Consider the following 21,641-nt stretch of genomic DNA (forward strand, 5'->3'; position numbering starts at 1 on the left):
TTATTAAAATATGAAACTCAGTAGAAGTGAATTTTTAAAAACAGATTAACAACTCTGTCTTCACAAGAGCTGAGAAGTTACTGTTGAGAAGCATGATGGACATGTCAGGTAGCAGTTCCTATTCTAAAGCTCAGGTCAGGCTGGGCTTAAAATACAATGTGGGTTTCAAGGCATAAGTCTTCATTTATGACATATATAATTTACAAGCATATAAAATCTACTTAGAATTCACTTTAGATAGCCAAAGCAATCTGGAAAATAAAGAATAAAGGTAGAATAATCAAACTTCCTGATTTCAAAATAAAACAAATCAACAGCAATCAAAACAGTGTGTCACTGCCATAGAACAGACATATAGACCTGGAATAGAATAGAAATTCCAGAAATAAACTCCCATATATATGACCATTTGATGGGGAAATGTCAGTCTTTTCAATTCATGGTGATAGAAAACTGGATATCTCATGCAAAAGAGAGAAGTTGGACCCTTACCTTACACCATATACAAAAATTACCTCAAAATGAATCAAATACTTAAATAAAAGAGTTAAACTATAAGACTCTCTAAAGTAAATATAGGAGGAAAGTAAATATAGGTGGAAACAGCCCAAATTTCTGGTAATAGATGAATGGATAAACCAAGTATGTTGAATATATACAATGGAATATTATTCAACCTTAAAAAGGAATGAAGTGTGAGAATTTGTGCACTGGTTTGAATGCCACTTGGGATGTCTGCGTCTCATATCAGCGTGCTTGATTCAAGCACATGTGCTTGATTCAGTAGCCCTCTAATGTGCGAGGCAACAGATGATGGTTTAAGTGCTTGGGTCCTTGTCACTCACATGGGAGACCCAGACTGAATTCTGGACTTCTGGCTTCAACCTGGCCCAGTGTTGCTGACATTTGGAAAGTGAATAAATGAAAGATCTCTCTCCCTCCTTTTCAAATACAATGGAAAAAGTGTTTTTTAAAGAAACCAAATTATGAGCCTTCAATAAAATATGCTATGAAATGTGCAAAATACAAATGGACAACTATTGTATGATTCCACTTACATAGGTACCTAGAAAAGGCAAATCTATACAAACTGGAAGTTTAATAGAGCTTACCAGGGACTGAGAGAGGAATTATTGATGAATTGGTATAGAATTTCTACCTAAGGTGATAAAAAGTTCTGAAAATGGATACTAGTTATTTTTATAAAATATATTAAATATACTCAATGCCAATGAATTTACTTGTACACTTAATAATGGTTTAAAATGGCAAATTTTATAGTATGCTTGTTTTAGCACAATAAAATTTTAAATATTTTGTGATTATTTTGATTCATAAGACTCTGTTGCAAATCATTAATAGATTTAAATATCTCCTTCTCATAGATGCTCAGAATAGCGTTTCAAGATTCTTACAATGCTGCCTAAAATGCTGTTTCTGGTGTTTGGAAAATGTGGTAAAATTTTTAAACAAAAATGCCTATATTATGGTAAGTAGGTTATTTCTTATTTATAAGCTTCCCATTTGCAAACCCAACCCTAGGTCTACATCGCTCTCTCTAAAACAGTTTCACGTCATACAATTGAATTTATCACATGTTGATAAATGCAATATATGATTAGAGATATCCAATGCATGATTAGAATCCAGTGAATGATTAGAGATACTTCCTTAGCTGATATAGTATCTTAATTATACTTCATTACTATCTTCGGTATCTTATTTTGAGAGAGAAAATATTGTTTACCTTGTGAGTTTAAAAGTGTGCTAGATTGAAAATTGTTTGTGTTTTTAACATACTGTAGTTGGAAGAAAGCTTAAGTACTCTGTATTCACTCTGAGAAGAATTCTTTATAATTCTGGAATTTATATAATTTTAAGGAAGGGCCTAATCCTTTTCATCAATCTTATGTGGGCAGTGGCAATGCTTGACTGAATTTTTTTCCTATTGGAATATGCACACTTCTATGGATTTTTTTAAATAAGAGACTCAGAAAAATAATTCTTCTTAAAGTTAGAGGCTAAAAACTTATACCTGCCATTATCACAAAGACAGGGTCTGGAAAAGTGATTCAAATAGTCATTGATTTATCTCCAATGAGTGTATTATATTGTGTGTTTTAATCAAAAAGTCCAGTATAGTGAAAGGCATTCTATTTCCTTAACAATAATTTTTAATTTTTTTAATTTTTAGATTAACACGTAAATTTAATGGGGTATGCTGCAGTGTTTCAACACATACACACAATCCAGTTAAGAAATGGGCAAAGTATCTGAATAGATCTTTCTCAAAAGAAAAAATATAAATATAATGGCCAACAAATACATGAAAAAAATGCTCTATATCACAACCCATCAGAAAAATAAAAATCAAAACCATAATGCAGTTTCTTTTCACTCCAGTTACCATGGCTGTTACAAAAAGACAAAAATAATAAATACTGATAAGGATGTGGAGAAATGGGGACCATTCAACACTGTGAGAATGCAAGCTAGTACAGCCATTATAGAGGACAGTATGAAGATTTCTCAAAAAACTAAACATTGAACTGCCATAAGAAGCTATCCTACTAGTGGGTATATATCCAAGGAAATGAGATAAGAATATGAAAGAGATACCTGCATTTCCATGTTCATTAAGAACAATTTTTAATGTGGAGTTTATAATATTTAATTCCAGTTAAAACATTTCAAAACCAGAAGTTGAGGAAAAGGTCTGTCTTTGACACTATGTAATGCCCTGTAATTTAAGGGCATATAGCATTTGACACAAGCTTACTGTCAATGACTATGAGAGCTGGGCAGAGTTGAGGACACAGTTCCCAGGTACTAATTTGGCTATTTTCCTGTCATTGGACTGTGCTTTGGTCTTGGTAGGGTATGTTACTGATTGCAGAATAATATCAACTGTCTTCCTCAGATCGCAGTGTATGGTGAAAACTTCTGCACATCAGCAAGAGATGCTTTCAATTTGTTGATGAGAAACATTGTAAAGTAAGTAATCAGGCTAAACACTGCGACAGACGAGTTAGTGAACCTTGAGCATCACACTCTTTGAATGCTATTTGAAGTGTTTTGGCCTTATCTTTAATTTAATAGATTTTACTCTTTCTAATATCATTAATTTACTTTCATGCCTTTGCATTGTTGCTTCCATCATCCACCTGCCTTTACACCCACCAGCACTCACTCATTTTAATTTCTCCTCCACTCAAGGAATTCCCAAGGGACCACATTGTTATATTTTGGGGTTTTCTTTAAAAGATTTATTTATGTACTTATTTATTTATTTAATAAGGCAGAATTATAAATAGAGAGGTAGAGACAAATATTGCATCTGCCGGTTCACTCCCCCAGTGGTTGCACTGCATCACTTAACCTGCTGTTGTTCTGCAACACCAGTCTCATACATTGTCATCACTTCCTGTTGTCATTTCCCAAAATTGATGCAGCCTGAGTGGGCAAAATCAGAGAACAAATATAGCATTTTCAGGATTCAGGGTGTCTTTTGACCTTGAACTAGAATGAGAGGCTGACACCACCACTGCAGGGCACCCAATGGCCCTACAATGCCATCTTCTGTTCACTTCTTAAAAATAACACCTTGGTGCTATCTTCATTTCTTGCATTTTAAAATTCCAAGTGAAATTTCAGCCAAGACACATCAAAATTAACTCATAATTTATTTACTCCCATAAGTTTCAAGTAACAAAGTATTTTAAACATAGAATTACACTTTCTTTTTTTTTTTCTGATACTCAGAGTTGCAGTGACAGATGAAGTTACATTCTTTATATTAATCCTGGGGAAAATTCTAGTCTGTGGGATAATAGGTGAGTAATAATAATTTTAAAAGTTTAAAAGATGCTTGGAAAACTATTTTACTACAAAAAGCAATCTTCCTTTGCAAATGCACAATCCACATGCTGTGCCTTTTCAATGCAGGTGTCCTGGCCTTCTTACTCTTCACAGAAAGAATGCCAACAATTGTGGAAGGGCCAACTTCCTTAAATTACTACTGGGTACCTTTGCTGGTAAGAGCTTGTGTCTTGGTTGGAGCTGCTATCACAATATCATAGACTGGGTGGCTTGGACAACAGAAATTTATTCCTCACCTTTCTGGAAGCTGGAATATCCAAGATCAAACAAAGTGCCAGCCAGTTCAGTTCCTGGGGAGGTCTTTTTCCTGGTGTGCAGTGGTACACTTTGCAATATCCTTATATTTGTGTCTCTTATAAGAGCACTGATCCCACATAGGGATATTAACCTCATATCTTCCGCCCCAAAGCCTCACCTTCTATTTCCATTGTGTTGGAGATTAGAAATTTGTAGGGCTCACAACTCAGTCCATAGCAGCTGTGTGTTGTTGACTGTATGATTTACCAGAGACAGCAAAATCAAAACTGAAGAGGAATAGAAAAAATAATAGCTAATAGTATCAGTCTTACTTTGTGTCACCCTCCATTCTGCTTCAGAGACTGGATTTCTTAGAAACAACCCCTAAAACAAGATTATATGCAGAAGGTAATTAGGAAGTTCTTTCCTGAGATACATTCCTAGGGAAGTGAGGAAGAGAGGGCAGGGTAGCAGGATAAGCTGACCCATGCTGACCTCAGACGTAATTACAGGAAGTTCTGGCATAAGGGATGGGCCCATGTGTGCATTATCAGGCAGCTGTTGGCCACACGCTGAGCCGTGGTTGGAGGTGTGACTTTGGGTGAGGCAGTTCCCTGCAGGGAGAGCAATTCCAAGTGAGGGAGGCAGCTGAGTCATCAGCAGCCTATATTCATAACAAGTGGGAATGGGGAAGAGACAGGGGGAACAGATCTGGATGGAGCCCTGTGGTATACATTGCAATATATTAACTCAATCCATGTGTCATAAAACTGTTATCACTCACATTCTCCAGCCCCCACGCCCCTCCTCATTGCTAGTAGGAAGCCCAGAGAGGTTAAGTAACTTGAGCTATAGCCTGTGCTATGATTCATACCTAGGCAGCATGTGCTGTTAACCCTTAATGCTTCATTGCCTCAGTGCACAGTGTCCTAAAGCTGGGATATTTTTGGTACACAGTTGGGGGCAGTGCTTAGAAAATGGAAAGATAATCTAGCACATTTAGTTTAAATTTCAAAAACATGCAAAAGCATTATTATTGGATATTTTGGTCTGCCTATTAAAATAATTTCCAACAGAGTGCTTCAGAGCTCTCTCATCATGGCTTTCATATATACCTTGATTACAGTGCTTCTGGCACAGTCGGTGACATGTTGGTTCTCTTATTTACAGACTGTCATTTTTGGATCTTACCTAATTGCACATGGGTTCTTCAGCGTCTATGCAATGTGTATTGAAACAATTTTCATCTGCTTCTGTAAGTATTCGGTATATGTGTTTTCTGCATTCCATGGATCACTGAGAATGGAGAAGATGAAGACCCATGTGGTTAGCTGGCTAGTAGAATTGCTATTACCTGAATGCAATTTCAGAACAGTATTTTTATGGAAGGAAACCTTGCTCAGTAGATGCTCTTTAAACCTGAACAGCAAAGAAGTAATATGTGCAAGGCATAGAAAGACAAATACTGCATGATCTCACTCACATGTGTAATCTAAACAAGTTGAACTCAAAAGTAGTAGAAGAGTGATGTCCAGGTAGAAGAGGGGAGAGGTCAAGGTGTGAGGAAAATGAGGAGACACTGGTAAAAAGGGTACAAACCTGCAGCTACAAGATGAACAAGTTCTGGAGGCCCATGTAGGGCTTGGTAACTATAGTTAATAATACTGTATTGTGTACTTTAAATTTGCTGTGAGGGGCACACCGGGTTCTAGTCCCAGTCAGGGTGCCGGATTCTGTCCCGGTCTCTCCTCTTCCGGGCCAGCTCTCTGCTGTGGCACAGGAGTGCAGTGGAGGATGGCCCAAGTGCTTGGGCCCTGCACCCCATGGGAGACTAGGAGAAGCACCTGGCTCCTGGCTTCAGATCAGCATGGTGCACCGGCCACAGAGGCCACTGGGGGGTGAACCAATGGAAAAGGAAGACCTGTCTGTCTCTCTCACTGTCCACTCTGCCTGTCAAAAAAAAAAAAAAAAAAAAAAAAAAAGCATAAGTATTCTCACCAAAAAAAAAAGCATAGATAACTATGCGATGATGTGCTAATTAACTTGATTGTGGTAACCATTTTACAATGTATACATATATCAAAATGTTATAGACCCCAAAAATATATATATTTAATTTCTATTTGTCAATTACACCTCAATATGTGTGTGGAGAAAAATATAAAATTACAAAATCAAAGCCTTTAACAGCTGAGAAAATGAGATTTGCAAAACAAAAGAGGCAGCTACTGAAATGAACCTCAGGTTACATGGCTCAGGGCTAGCATGATGTTATTTTTTCTTTTCTTTTTTTTTTTTTTTTTTTTTTTTTGACAGGCAGAGTTAGTGAGAGAGAAAGAGACAGAGAGAAAGGTCTTCCTTTTCCGTTGGTTCACCCCTAAAATGGCCACTACGACCGGCACTCCGCGCCGATCCGAAGCCAAAAACCAGGTGTTTCTCCTGGTCTCCCATGCAGGTGCAGGGCCCAAGCACTTGGGCCATCCTCCACTGCCTTCCTGGGCCACAGCAGAGAGCTGGACTGGAAGAGGAGCAACAGGGACAGAATCCGGCGCCCCAACCGGGACTAGAACCCAGGGTGCTGGCGCCACAGGCAGAGGATTAGCCTAGTGAGCCACGGCGCTGGCCATTTTTTCATTTCTTTATACTTTTACGTGTCAAATAATTATAAGCTTCTATTGTGTTATATTAACATAACTGAGGATATAAGTGACCTTTAGGAACTGGGTTTAGGAATAGTTTAACTAGAGCTCTTACAGATTCTGATAAAAGCAATGGTTTCAAAGACACACAGGCCAATTTCTCACCATGTAACATGACAATCGATAGAATTTATTTTTTATTTTTTTTTTAAATTATTTATTATTTATTTGAAAGTCTGACTTACAGACTGAGAGAGAGGTCTTCCATCCACTGGTTCACTCCCCAAGTGGTTGCAACAGCCAGGTCTGAGCCAGGGTGGAGCCAAGGAGCTTCATCCAGGCCTCCCACTTGGATGCAGGGACCCATGCACCTGAGCCATCTTTCACTGCTTTCCCAGGCCATTAGCAGGGATCTGAATTTGAAGTGGAACAGCTGGGATACAGGAACTGGAGCCCACATAGGATGCTAGCGTTGCAGGAGGCGGCTTTACCCACTACATCACAATGCCAGCCACTGGATAGAATTTATAAAGGAGCAAGTTTGGGAAGTACATAGATCACTTTAGAGACTTGGAGATAAAATGCTTCTTTAGAGCTTTCATCACTGACTTGTACACTATGCCCCTAGGTGGCATGCACAACTCACGGACCAAGAATGGGTGCCCAATATTGGTCCTGGATCTGAAAAGTCCTAGAGAAAATGGTGCCCAGCAGGAATTTCAGTGGGCCCTCACTTTCAATGTCATATCAGCAGGGAAAAGAACAAAATTTGCTAGCCATTCAGCTACATGCCCTGAGAGATGATTTGTCAGGCACATTACTCTTAAGAGAAACAGAGAAAGCTTAGTCTCTGACAAGGCATTTCTGAGCAATGCATTTGCATAAAATTACAGGGTTTTTTTAGAGTAACCCACAATACCAACTTCATGCTGGCATCAGGAGAGGCGATAACACATTGAAGACACATTGAAGGAAAAAACACCAAGAATATCCTCTAAGATGTTAAAATCGATTTTCAATATCTGAGCAAAGAAAGAGAACATTGTGTACCAGATGGTTCTTCCTCTGGCTATCAATGGAACCAGAATGCTTCTTTCTTTTCCTAGTGCCTCCAGTTTGTTAAGAAAACCACATGCACAAACTGCAGTTCAGGTGTGGGGTGGAAAAAGGAGCCCCAGAGGAAGGCAGTGCCTAAGTTGCAGTAAAGGCATGGCTCTGGAATGTTCCAAGACCTCTTCTTTCAGCTCAGCACGTGTCATGGGGTCAGTACCTGGAGATGGCTCTGTGACCTTCCCCATTCTTGTTACTGAAAATATCTTTCAAAATTTATCTCAGGTGATGACCAGAACCTGCTAGTTTCCAGTCTTTGGAATCTTAAGCTAATTGTGTAGATTTTACATTTGGAAGTAGATTTTGAATTTAGACAATAAAGAATATTTTCGACCCGTGTTTATTAATCAAATGCAAACTTTTTGAAAACCAGGTATAACATCAGCTTTATTTAATACATGACCATGAATAATTTCATTTTATAGACTCGTGACTTTGATAATAAAGAACAATGGAAACCATGTTGTATCTCTCTTCCCTTCCCAGCTGTTACTATGGGTAACATCATACTTTAGAAAACATTCTTCTTAAATGACTCCCCAAGCCAAACTGATTGTGTGGAATAACATTTTTATTTTTAATATATTTTTATACCTATCATCTTGAGTGCCAAAATCTTGTGTTTTTAAAATGCCATCCATTTCAAACACTTCATTTACAGAATCAAGGCGCTAAGAATCCTAATCCCAGGGAGGGAAAAAAATAGTTATATATGATTACTAACAGGATCCAGACCAGGCTTCCCACCAGTTCCTCAAGGGTAATAATGATATAAACATATGATATAACATAGAAATAAGATTAAGGACAAAAGAACAAAAATGTTCATTTTTTCATGTCTCTCCTTCACTTCTCATTTTGTTTGTGAGGAAGGCTACCACGAGGTCTGATGTAGTAATCTCCTGAACCAATAATCCAACTGTTCCCAAAAGAGTTTAGATAACACCTGCTGTGAATTGTACATTTGTGCAGGAATCTGAATTCCATATAAACTTCTCCTTACATCTCAGCACTAATTCTAATGCTCATCCCCACCCCACCCCACAAACCACCGAGCAGATGGGTGCTCAGTGAAACACAGCATCACTTTAATATCAGCCTAAGCAAAGCAGGAAGGTAAACTCACAGATTACATGGTCTTAGCTCTTTACAATTATTTTATATTCATTCTAGAAACAGGAAAATAGTGACAAAGAGTCAGAGAACTACCTTCTGATCTGTGGGCCCACTTTCCAAATGCCCACAGTAGTCAGGGCTGGGCCTAAATCAAAATATTAGGAACTCAATCCAGGACTGCCACATAAGTGCAGGGACCTAACTGCTTGAGCTATTACATGCTACTTCTCAGGGTCTGCATTAGCAGAAAGCTAGAATTAGAAGCCAAAGCCAAGAATTGAACCCAGGCACCCTGATATGGGTTGCCAGCATCTTAACCCCTAGTGCAAACACCTACTTCTGGTATTAGCTTTTGAGTATAATCTGAGGAATGTTGCAAGGATTTGGGACAAGAAACCTTAGCGTTAAATAGGATTACTGGACTAGGTGTCAAGAGTCTGGATTCTCATCTCGATTGCTTCAGAGTTTTTGACTTCAGTAAAATCATTTTACATCCCTGGGTGTTAGACACATCATCTATAACATTCAGATGTGGGCTACCATTAAAAGTGACTCTAGGGGCATATGCTATGGCACAACAGGTTAAGTCACCACTTGTGACAAATGACATCCCATATGGGAGTTCCAGTTCCAGTCCTGGCCACTACTCCACTATGTCCAGCTTCCTGCTAATGTGTCCTAGGAGGTAGCAGATGACAGCTCAAGTACTTGGACCCTGCCACCTACTTGGGAGATCTGGATGGAATCACTGGCTCCTGGCTTAAACCTGATCCAGACCTGGCTGTTGTGGCCACATGGGGAGGGAACCAGTGGATAGAAGCTCACGCTCTCTCTCTCGCTCTCTCTGTCTGCCTTTCAAATAAATAAAGCTTTTTTTAAAAAATGATTCTAAACTTAGAAGTTTAATGATTTTTTTCATATATCATAGGATTAGTACACTTTTTATCAAGTTCATTCCTGAGGATGCAGCAATTTATAAGTTTCTGAAGTGAACAGTCACAGAATTTAAAAATAACACTGTTGAAAGGACATGAGGGGCCGGCGCCATGGCTCACTTGGTTAATCCTCCACCTGCAGCGCCGGCATCCCATATGGGCACCGGGTTCTAGTCCCAGTTGCTCCTCTTCCAGTCCAGCTCTCTGCTGTGGCCTGGGAGGGCAGTGGAGGATGGCCTAAGTGCTTGGGCCCCTAAACCCACATAGGAGACCAGGCGAAGCGCCTGGCTCCTGGCTTCGGATTGGCACAGCGCGCCAGTCGTGGCGGCCGTTTGGGGAGTGAACCAATGGAAGGAAACCTTTCTCTCTCTCTCTCTCTCTCACTGTCTATAACTCTACCTGTCAAATAAAAAAAAAAAAAGAAAGAAAGGACATGAAAGGAAAAATGGATGGAACTGGAGATCATTATGCTAAATGGTATAAGTTGGATACAGAAGGACAGATACTGTATGTTCTTTCTCTTATGAGGAAGTTAAATAGAGACAGTTTATCTGAATTTCAAATAAGAGAAGAGGGTGGGGGAGTGTAAGATAATGGGTGAAGGTAAGGGTTCTGGTATTCCGTAGCCCAGTGGGGAGATCCTGGTGCACAATAAAATGTCATATTCTTTATTAAGAACAGTAAGAGAAGAGCTGGTAGGCTCCAAACACAAAAATAAGGAAATGGAAAGGCTGATTGCTTGGTGTTATTCGTTTACCACGTGTATACGTGTTGCAAGATTGAACAGTACCTCTTAAAAACGTACAAGTATTACATCTTAATTAAAAAATGTTTAAGCTCCAAACAAAAGCAATAAAAGAAAAAACATGGAAGATCTTATTCACATTTAAAGTCTCAAAATCGAACTCTTTGGGATTGGGAGGGATCAGTGGGAAATTTTAGTGCTTCCTGGATTGAGGCATCATCTTGCGTTATCCAGCCTTATCCAGCATCTACACCTTAACTGCATGAATTTGTTTTATATTTGACTTTCTAACATGGATTTCTCTGATTCTTCCCCTTTTGATTCGCCAATTTACAAAAACACATGCGCTTGTTCTGCTGTGGTTGGCTGCTTTTGCCTGCTCTGACTGCTGCACATACAGGTGAAGATCTGGAAAGAAATGATGGATCTGCAGAAAAGCCCTACTTCATAACCCCTAACCTGCATGGCATTCTGTTCAGGAAGCAACTAGTGCCCCAGAAGCAAAAAGTGTAGAAAAGCTCCTAGCAGTGCCACTCACTTTTAAGTTGAAATTTTGTAAATTAGGTCAAGTGTGACTTGAAGATGTTGTTTCTGAGTGATGTGAAATTTCTGTGCTATTTCTCAAAAGTCAGCACCTGACACCATCTGAGTTGTCAGGCTTTTGATGACAGTGGCCTCTGTGAAGTAGAAGACTTTTATAGACTGGACCCAGCTGAAGAGCAAAGTATTAATGTCCAACCTTTTTAAAAATCTTTAGCCGAAAGTGTTTCAATAACTTTTTTAACTCAGCGTGCTGTTTCCATTCAGCACTTTGATAGCCTTTCTTTTTATAACTGTATATTTGTAAAGGATATTCAGGCAATTTTTGAAAGCACTATAAATGTGTAATCAATTAGCCATAAAAATAATGACCTATAGTTAACCAGCATATGGTACTACATGTGTAAATATGGTGCTATGGTTATATTTATACTGTTCAAGCTGGTGGACAACTCTCTAAACTGTGATTAAACTTGTATTAATGGTTCCCTAGGAAGTATATTTCAGTAAGTGAGTCAAGTTCATAACAAACATATAGTTGTTAATGTTACATAGTTTCTACAGAGAGCATTATTGGGTTAAAATGACTGTGAAACCTTTATGGCCATTCTTCTGTAGTGAAATTATATTTGTATTGAAGTTGAATATGAGTTCTGAAATGTCATTTCCAATAATAGAAACTGCTGGCTACCATGAAAATATTCTGAACAAAACTGAAAATGCCGCATAACTCATGCCTTTTGTCTCCAACTCAAATTTCCTATTCCCACCAAATGGAAGACTAGTATGGATTTGTTTCAGAGTGACTTTTCTTTTCATGAGCATACCTGTACTTCTAGATTAAAGAGATTGTGTAGCTTTGTTCTACAAAAGGTTTCATTTTAGCTCAACTTTCAGTGAGGAAAGAGCAAAGATCAGTAAGACACTTTAGATTTAATCCTAAGGAAAAATGTTGGCCCTTCACTAGGTACCTAACCTGGTACCTTTACAGGGAGTTTTTTGGGAGGAAAGTTATCACCACACCCTACCCCTGCTGGCCAGAACAACAAGCTGGTTTCTGAGCCATGCCTAAGTCTTGCATGGTAGAGCGAACCATGAATCTGACATACGATACCTTGCCTATCCAGCCCATGTGTGTAAATGCATTTGATATTGCTAACTATTGAAAAAATGCACCCCAAAAAGATCACTGAATAATTTAGCATTCTTTGGCTTTTACACTAGGCTGGTATATAGCGGCAATTGTGAATTGACAGAAAGGAGTATGCTGATGTAATATGTTGATCTGAATATAATCCACACATTCAAGAGTCAGAAATGTATTACTGTGTTACAAATTAATATAAGTACTAACTTATTTAATTATCCTGACATGTAAGAACCCTGATTTAGACTGATTCATGGCAGCTAAAAGCAAAAAGCCAATGAAGAGGGAAGATTGTCAGAATATTGGTCCTATAATGACTGCCAACTTATTTTTGGACTACTTTCTTGAGATTATTATTGTCAAAAGTGTACTATGGCTTCACATTTTGGCAAAATGCCTTTTTCATCCTCATTCTCCTCAAAGCAAGGAAGAGTGATCACTTATTTTCTAGATTTTAATATTATTATTATTATTATTCAACAATTAGGTGACACAGCAAGGACCTGGTAGAATAGTGACCTCTGCCAGAGAGCTTGTTACAAATACAGATGCCCTACTCAAAAGACTCTGATGTTGTGTTTGGATGTTCGCCACCCTGTGAATTATTTTAAAGTTTCTAGTTGATTCTGATGCACATATAAGTTGGAAAATCACTTGAATAAAATGTAAATCAACATGTGAAAAATTAGTTGCAAATTTAACCAAATTCTGGGCTTATACCTAGACAGAAAAATATTTCCCATTTATTATTTCTTTATGTAACTTAAGTGTATGGAGTAAAAATTTGTGAAGTCTTTGAGAAGAAATTTAGATCCATTTTCTTACAAAGCAATTAAACTCAAAACTGTGAAAAAAAAGTAACATTTTTCAAAACTTACAGTTGAAGGACTTGAAATTCTGTACACTAAAATTTTAGAAATCTTATTTTTCAAGGCTGTACTATCTAAAATACTGATGGCAAAGCAAATGGAGTTTTGAACGAATATGTTAAGTTAGAAAATAAATTGAGAAACAGAAGGTAACAGTTTATTTCCTCAAGCATGCAACTGAGAGGTATGCAATATTAGAAGAATCTGACCTGGGACACAAAATGAAATAGTATTTTACTGTCATAATAACAAGGGCTGATCGTTTTCTCATACCTATGTTTACAATAATGTGGATGCCAAACTGTGCTGTTTTTTAACAAATGTTATTTTGAATTGCTGTAAAACAAGTATGCAGCAGATGGCGATGTTACTTCTCTTACAGTGTTGCTTTGGTATTTACTCTGTGCCATTCTCCCTCCTAGTGGAAGATTTAGAAAGAAACGATGGTTCTGCTGCAAGACCTTATTTCGTGGCTCAATCTCTGCTGAAGATTTTGACGGAGGACAGTATACACAATAAGGGCCGGTAGAAGAGCAAACTGGTCATCCTGCAGCGGTCTGTTACCTATCCCTACCTGCCGTGTCTGCACCACTCGTTTCATAAGTGCTTTTGTGTTTAGCGACACTGTATTCACGACCTTGTTGGCTTGCATTTGCATGTTTTATACCAAAGCTTATATTGTAATATGCGAAGCCATCAGAAGTCGCAAGGGAATTGTTAATAACATGGAACATTTTTATACTGAGATCTTTTGTTTTGTAATTCATTTTTAAATAGAGTGGCTTGGATGTTTTGAAAATACCTGTTGAATATGTTCGTATTCTTTTGAATATTAGATTGAAAAATGATGCATTATTTAAATTGATAGCTCCTAATATATTTTTTAAATTACAACTAAAAGACTTCTTCTGCAGGGAAAATTGGTAAACAAAGTGAAAGAAAAATTTTTAAAGCTTTCCCCACTCCTGTTTGAGAGTAAACCAGTAAAAAGACCGCCTGCTCCAGACTTTGCTAAGTATAGAATGTTTCCTATTAAACAAATTGCCAATCATCCAGCCTTTACTACTTCATCCTCTGACAAAGTGCCTTACTGGCTGTTTAATATTACCCAGCTTTTGTGGGCAAGTTTACAAACATTGTTTAAAAAAATTAAAACCTGCAACATTCAGTGATTAAAACAAGTCTTCTTGCATTTGTTTTCCTCTTAGCTCACTGATTGGAAACCATTTGTCATTTCAGTGTGTTTGATATCCTCACTATTAGAGTATATCATGCAGTATAAACAATTTCCCTTGCGTCTAGTGGACATTCATGAATGTGTACTATACGCAAGAACAAAAAAAAAAAAAAAACAAAAAAAAAAAAAACAAAAAAAAACCTGAAAGGACACTTGTTAGGTTTGGGTGTTTTGTTTTTTTTTTTAATAAAGAGAAGTTTAAAATGTAATCTTTTTCTATAGTTGACCTATGAAAATACAGTAAGACCACATTTCTCGGTGTTTTATAGATTGGAAAGGGAAACTTCTAGGAATTACAAAGGGAAACTACCCCTCTAGAGGGTGCTCACAGATGTCATGTCCTGAACAGCTTCATAATAAATTATTGTTGATTTTCATTAAAGCCTGTTCTATATATGTTGTTTCATTTTTGGACTTTTGCTATAAAATAATCAATTTACTTATAATATGTTAATTTTATTGTGCAAATATAAACAGGAACATGATTTCTAACTCAATTTACAGTAATTTTACTAGTACTACTACTTAAAGAAAATTAATTCAGTCTGTTACTTGTTATTAAAGAAAGAGTTCACAAAAGTGTGTGCCCTAAAGAATGTCAGTCCCATAATGAGAATTGTGAAAGCTTTGAGAATCAATCACAATAAGTTACTATCATTTTATCTATTATCACATTTTTTAAATGTGATTTAGAAACTTTTATGCCAAAAATAAACTTATGTGAGCACTTGACAGTCTGAGCTCTATAATTGGAGTGCTTCTGCTGTGCAGAAATATTAGGAACATATTGTCTAAATATCTTTGATAACAAAACTGTTTAATATTTAATGAAATTTGTTGTTACACATTGTTTTAAATTGAATTGTTTTTCTTCTAATAAAGATTTAGATAAAAAATAACTGTATGCCTTTTTATTTAAGACAGAAATGGAGAAAAGCTTTTGTTCTTAAATTCTACCATAGTATGACAATATCTTTTAAGATTTATTTATTTGTTTGAAGGGCAGAGTTTCAGAGACAGAGAAGGAGAGTGAGAGAGAATGATATTCCATCTGTGGGTTCACTCCCTAAATGGTCGCATCAGCCAGGGCAAGGCCAGGCTGAAGCCAAGATCCAGGAACTCCACCTGGATCTGCCACATGGGTGACGGGGGCCCAAGCACTTGGGCCTTCTTCTTCTGCTTTCCCAGACATATTAACAGGGACCTGGATTGGAAGTGGAGCAGCCGGGACTTGAACCAGCACTCCAATAGGGGATGCCACTTTCATAAGCAGTAGCCCAAAGCCTTTACCACAAAGCCACTTGCCCTGATGACAATATATCTTTTTGGTGCCTAACATTTAAGTTTCTTTAAATATTTGAATTTATCTTTAAAAATTTCCATTTTTCTGCTGGCTATGCATTACCAAGTCAAATAACTAAAACTGACCATTTGCACAAAATAACTCCAAGCTAAATGGATGTGGCTTTTTAAAAAACCAAACAATGGCCTAAATTCGTTCATCTATCTTTGTTTTAATATACTCAATTCCTCATTTGCTTTTGCCCACGTTCATAAGAAAATTTCATCATTTTCAAGGCGGGACAAGCTCAAATAAAGTAAAGATGTGAACAATAATAGTTTTTTTAAAGCAGGGTTTACTACCCCTATCACTGATTTATCTTAGGATAAAATTATTCTTGGGTTTATATATTCCTTAAGGAATATGAAATAATCTTGTTTTTAGTTTGAATTATACATTAAATCTTCAAAATTTATTTTCCTTTAACATTGAATGTTCCTTTCAAAGAAAACATTAAACAGTTTCTGTAATTTTCAGTGTTCTTTTAAAATGTTCTAAATGTAATAAGATGTTTTTAATATAGTTAATGGTTCTTCGCTTATTTGAAATAAAAACATAGTTTGATTTCCAGAGGAAATCCAAGTAGCTTTAGATTTTAATAAGTTCCACTTTGGGATAATAAAACACTGATTGTATTTGTAAATAAGTTATATGAAATTAGACTATGATTGATTTAGTTCTTCGTGCTTAAAAAGCTTAAAAAGATCTTGTGTACCCACATAGTAAAATCACCCTATGAAAGAGTTTATAGCATTATCAGGAATACTGTGGTTATTATCTAAGCTGATACTGGAAAATGGGCTTTGTGCAACAACTCCCTACTTTCGTTTTAGAATGTAGCTAACCGGCACTCATTCCAATGTGTGTTCTTTCACTTTTACAAGTGGAACCTCAGGAAATTGCTCTTAAACTCTAACCAGGCATAGTAATTATCTCCAGTATTATCTGGTTCTGGATTGGATAACATGCTTTATAAATCAGGCTTTCTTGGCATAAGATGTGGGGACAAAATTGAACTAAAATCATTATTGCAGACCATAGTATATGAAATGGTATCTTAAGGTTTTTTCCAGTTTCTTGCAAATATTAGTATTGGATTTTTGCAAATGTTTGTATTTTTAAATATAGATATATGATGACAAGAATACAAGTCAATAAATCGTTAATGAAAAGACATACGTTATCAATGTAGCAGATGCATGCTCCATTGAAATTAAGGGCTTTTTATCTTAGAAGCTAATTCTCATTATCCAGGACTAGTAGGTGAATAATAAAAATGCCACATATACTATTTGTATAATATAATACACACACACACACATGTAATCTCAGGAATAAATCACTTCTTTCAAGTTATTTCCCATTTTTTCTGTCTGGGGGCTAACATGGGTATTGAAGACTTTTCTTTCAGGATGTTGAGTTACATCCAGTCCTTAGTGAACCTATCAATACCCAGAAAACAAAGCCAGTTCCCATTAAGGCAAATGTGAATTCATTTATGGAAATTAATTACCGGTGTATACAAGGCTTGGACTGAGAATGTCCATTATGGACTCTCTTACAACGTATCAGGCCAAATGGAACCACTTGGTTCCCCATTTACAACTTTCTAATGGTTTGGAATGAAAGACAGGCAAAAGCAATATAGAATCTGGCAGTACCTTCTGTAATGGTTTCTGTCCTGGAGGCTCGCACATGATACACTTAATAGCAATCAATTCAATTTTTTATTTGAAGTCATTCCCTTTCTTTATTTAACTCATTGGCTTCTCTACTGCCTAAATCATAATTATTTAAACTAATGAGCAAATAGCATATGCAAGTATATAAAATGTATATAAATGTGCTTAATAAACCACATGAAAGTACAATCAGTGCTTTATTATTCAATAAATGTAAAATGTCACCTACTACTCTCTCAAAAACATGGCACATCTTCATTTTCTGGCCCTTTGCAGTTAAAAAGCAGTGTTAACAAAGGTGAGAGAGGCTTATCACATGAGACAGATGTTTGCATTCTGCATAAAGTAGAGCCTGGACTTGATCCATAGTTTTGAAACCTTGGAACCCCCACATTCTTCTAGCCAGATAAATATGTCTTCTCAGAAAGGAGAAAAATGATAAGATGCTTGGGAAGCATTGATATCCAAGGAGAGAACAGAAAAAGAGAATAATAAAAATCTCTAGCGGGATGCAAGAGGGCAGTGTGACAGGAAGTAGGGTGCCTTTTGAATCTAATTAATAAATCTATTGAAAAAGGAAATCAGCAAATCAGAAGCTAGTACTTAAGCAAATAGAAATACTTTTAGTGCTCTGGTAAAAAGCATTGAAGCAGATTGTTACAGTAAAGCTAATCACATTGATGTATTTAGTGCAAACAAATGGAAAAGAATGCTGTCTCAACATGATTTATGATTAAAGGATAAAAAAAATTGTGCCTTTATGTAGTTCCCTTGCATGCTAGCCAAGCTTTGCTGCCATGATGAGTTGCTCTTTTACTCTTTCTTCTCAACACTAAGACAGACTCTCTTTCAGGCTTCTCATTCCTTCTTCTCAACTTGATCTCCTCCTTTGCCATATCTCATTTTTCCTTGCCTATAAGGAATCATAGCTCTAATAAGGTCTTCAGAGGGAAAAAATGGAGATAGGAGAGGGAAAAGAAAAATGAAAACGAAGACTTCTACCAGTGGTATGCCCTGTGCTGTGGAGTGGCAGGTCCACAGATGAATTTTGAACAACTCTGGGACAACATGAGAGGCAAAGGAGCCAGGTGACCAAGCATGGTGGTGACTAGCATGGGCTTTAGAACCAGACTAGGCAAGTTTCAAATCCAGTCGCACCGCGGCTCACTAGGCTAATCCTCCGCTTTGTGGTGCCGGCACACTGGGTTCTAGTCCCGATCGGGGCGCCGTATTCTGTCCCGGTTGCCCCTCTTCCAGGCCAGCTCTCTGCTGTGGCCAGTGAGTGCAGTGGAGGATGGCCCAAGTCCTTGGGCCCTGCACCCGCTTGGGAGACCAGGAGAAATACCTGGCTCCTGGCTTCGGATCAGCGCAGTGCGCCAGCTGCAGCGTGCGAGCCACGGCGGCCATTGGAGGGTGAACCAATGGCAAAGGAAGACCTTTCTCTCTGTCTCTCTCTCTCACTGTCCACTCTGCCTGTCAAAAAAAAAAAAAAAATCCAATATGACCATGGGCAAGGTGTTTCACTGCTCAGAGGCTTCTCCAACTCAGAATTGAAGTGAACCTTCTCCCAGCTGCTGGGAAGACGACCTGAGAGCAGGTGAATTGTACTCATTATTGAGGGTACAAAGAGGTGCTCAATGCCTAACAACCACTAGTCCCCTTGACCGAGGACTTGACCGAGGACTTTCAGCATCATTGATGATTCGACTTTACCACCCACTTTCTATCCCAGCCAGGAGCTTATCCGGGCTTCTCTGAGAAGCTAGGAAAGGGCTTCATAGTAGAGGGAGCCTCCTCCCATCACCATCCTCGCACCCAGGCCAGAGTGAATAAGAAAGATGTCTCTGGCGCATCATCCCAAACCCAACGTGAAGCTTCTTTAGCACGGCTTGTATTCCTGGGCTGCTGATGACGTGGCTCCTTCTGGGTAAACAGCAGGAATTTCACTGAGATTTCAGCTCTCCTGACTCTTACTTTCTCACTATTACTTTCCGATTTTCTGTTTTAGTTCTGGCATTACCTCAGGTTTGTGAAGCTGGCAAATTGGATGGCATTTCTACAGTGTCTTTAAACCTTTACTTTTTCTCTAAGGAATGCTGAAGACTGAGTAACATTGAAATTCAATTCTGCCCAACCAGGTGGTTGTACTGCTGAGAACTGAGGCCATGGACTCACTCTCTGTACACTGATCAGTGATTTTCCTCTGCAGACCCTCTTGCATATGTGTAGGCCAGTGGAAAGACGTCCTTCATTCTGCTCCCTTTCACGGGCTTGCTAGGCAGGAAGCCCTGATGAGCTGCAGCCTTCAAGTGTCTTGAGTGGCTATTTCAGGCCCCATAGGTGGGTTCCAGTTTTCCTGAGACAGGACAAGATGGCCTCACTAGTCCTAAATAAAATCAGATGCCAGGCTTAAAAGCACTATTCCTTTCCTTTTGGTAAGTCCTAAGTCAGCATTTGATTCCATATAAATAGGGAAAAAATGGAGTGACTGGAAATCGTTTCATGCTCTGTCATTTAACTAACTATAGTATTTATTTCAACCCATTATGTATACTGATGAATATGCAAATCATTTTATCATCTGTGACAGGAAACCTGAAATATCACTGTGTTTTTGGGAGGTAAGGTAAGGTCAAGAGAAATCAAAAGATTAGATTTTGTTCAAATTGTATCAAAATGACAAAGTAAGAGATTCCTGGAATTGTACAATTATACTCTTTTTCATATGTTTGCTTGGAACATCAGATATTTTTACAATGCTAATTTTGGCACTTAGATGTTAAAATTACAGGGTATCTGAGCACAAATATGTCTTCTAGCTTATATTGGGAATATTAAAAAAATTGATGCAAAATACTAAAAATGTTAATAACTTCCTAATTTATTATTTTTAAATTAAATTATTTCATGAACTTTTAAAATTCAACCTTTTTTAAAAAACACAATTGTTCATTTTTTGTTGCTATTAGAAACGTCTTTTAAAAATAATTTTGTTTTGCTCCTCATGCACTTTTTTTGTCTATGTTGTTATTTTTGCATGTGTTAGTCATGGGCACAGAAATTGCTCTTGAACTGGTTTTACCAAGTGTGAGGCAGTATGAAATAGTCACTCTCAAATGGGTCTTAATGGAACTTAAAAGCAGAAAATAAACCACACTAGGACGTATCCTTGATGGGCCTTGATTGCCTTGGAGCACCATGCCTGCAGTGTGCGTACCTATGTGTGCAAGATGTGCAGTGTGTGTCCTAGGAGAGTCGTATGGTTTGTGTGACCAGCATACGATGGCGTATGAGTAACTCGTCGACTATCACTGCTATCTCAGAAAGCATCTCTCCATCTCTCCGTGAGAAGTGTAGCCAGTTACCAAAATGATCTTCATATTGAGAGCAGAAGAGCTGATCTAAAATGTTTCCCATTATGGTCTGCTATATATCCTCAAACCACTGAACACACTCATTAGGTTTATAACATAGTGATACTGGAGAGGAAAACTCTACTGACGAAATCTTCAAAGGGAAGATTCACTACCATGGCAGTGCAAGCTCTTTGGCTGTCATTTGTTTCCCAGCCAGCTTTTTGCTGAATTCACATGAAAGAGTGCCATGTGTATTTCATTCAAGCTCCAGGGAATTGTAATTCCTGCCAGTACCACCCAGTCAGCTCCCAAAGAAGCAAACAGGGATCCAAGCTGGGCTTTCATCCATACAGAACCGCTCCAAGAACTTTTCCCTCTTGGGATTGACCAATGGATTATCAGCCGCCTAAAAGGTGTCCCACTCAGCAAAGACCCCCAAGGACTGGCTGTGGAACTCCCAGGACCCACATGTGAATGCACATTAATAGATCCTGCCACCAGATCTTCCCACAGATATGAAACAATTCCAACTTGATAGTTATTAAACTCTTTCCAGAGACAAGTCAATGTTGCAAAATTTCCAGAGACAAGTCAATATTGAAAATTGGAAAGTACATTAAGTTGTCCCTATCCATTGCTTTCCTTTCAAGGAAGTCATTATATAACTCAGTTACTTATTTATAGGCCCCACAGGTCACAGACTGTGTCTGTTTTGTTCTCTGTCATACATGTGCCCATTAAATTCCTCTTTTACAAATGTATTAGGGGTCAGCACTGTGGCATAGCAGGTAAAGCCACTGCTTGCAG

At 37.9% G+C, this 21,641-nt stretch overlaps 1 protein-coding gene across 19 annotated transcripts in view; it reads left to right on the plus strand.

Moving 5' to 3' along the window:
* Positions 1 to 16,087, plus strand: part of SLC44A5 (solute carrier family 44 member 5) — a 437,768-nt gene extending 421,681 nt beyond the window's left edge. For 18 of the 19 annotated variants that reach the window (XM_070078256.1, XM_070078247.1, XM_051857584.2 and 15 more), the window contains 6 exons: positions 1,386 to 1,489; positions 2,921 to 2,994; positions 3,763 to 3,833; positions 3,946 to 4,034; positions 5,287 to 5,371; positions 11,062 to 13,531. In XM_070078256.1, the coding sequence (XP_069934357.1) occupies positions 1,386 to 1,489; positions 2,921 to 2,994; positions 3,763 to 3,833; positions 3,946 to 4,034; positions 5,287 to 5,371; positions 11,062 to 11,174 (536 nt within the window). In that variant the 3' untranslated portion in view covers positions 11,175 to 13,531. Of the gene's footprint in view, positions 1 to 1,385; positions 1,490 to 2,920; positions 2,995 to 3,762; positions 3,834 to 3,945; positions 4,035 to 5,286; positions 5,372 to 11,061; positions 13,532 to 13,639 lie in introns of those variants that run through there. The other variant, XM_051857583.2, reaches the window with a different exon arrangement.
* Positions 16,088 to 21,641: the final 5,554 nt, after the last annotated feature.

The sequence above is a fragment of the Oryctolagus cuniculus genome, chromosome 7, assembly GCF_964237555.1.
Source record: "Oryctolagus cuniculus chromosome 7, mOryCun1.1, whole genome shotgun sequence".
In the NCBI taxonomy this organism is placed as follows: domain Eukaryota; kingdom Metazoa; phylum Chordata; class Mammalia; order Lagomorpha; family Leporidae; genus Oryctolagus; species Oryctolagus cuniculus.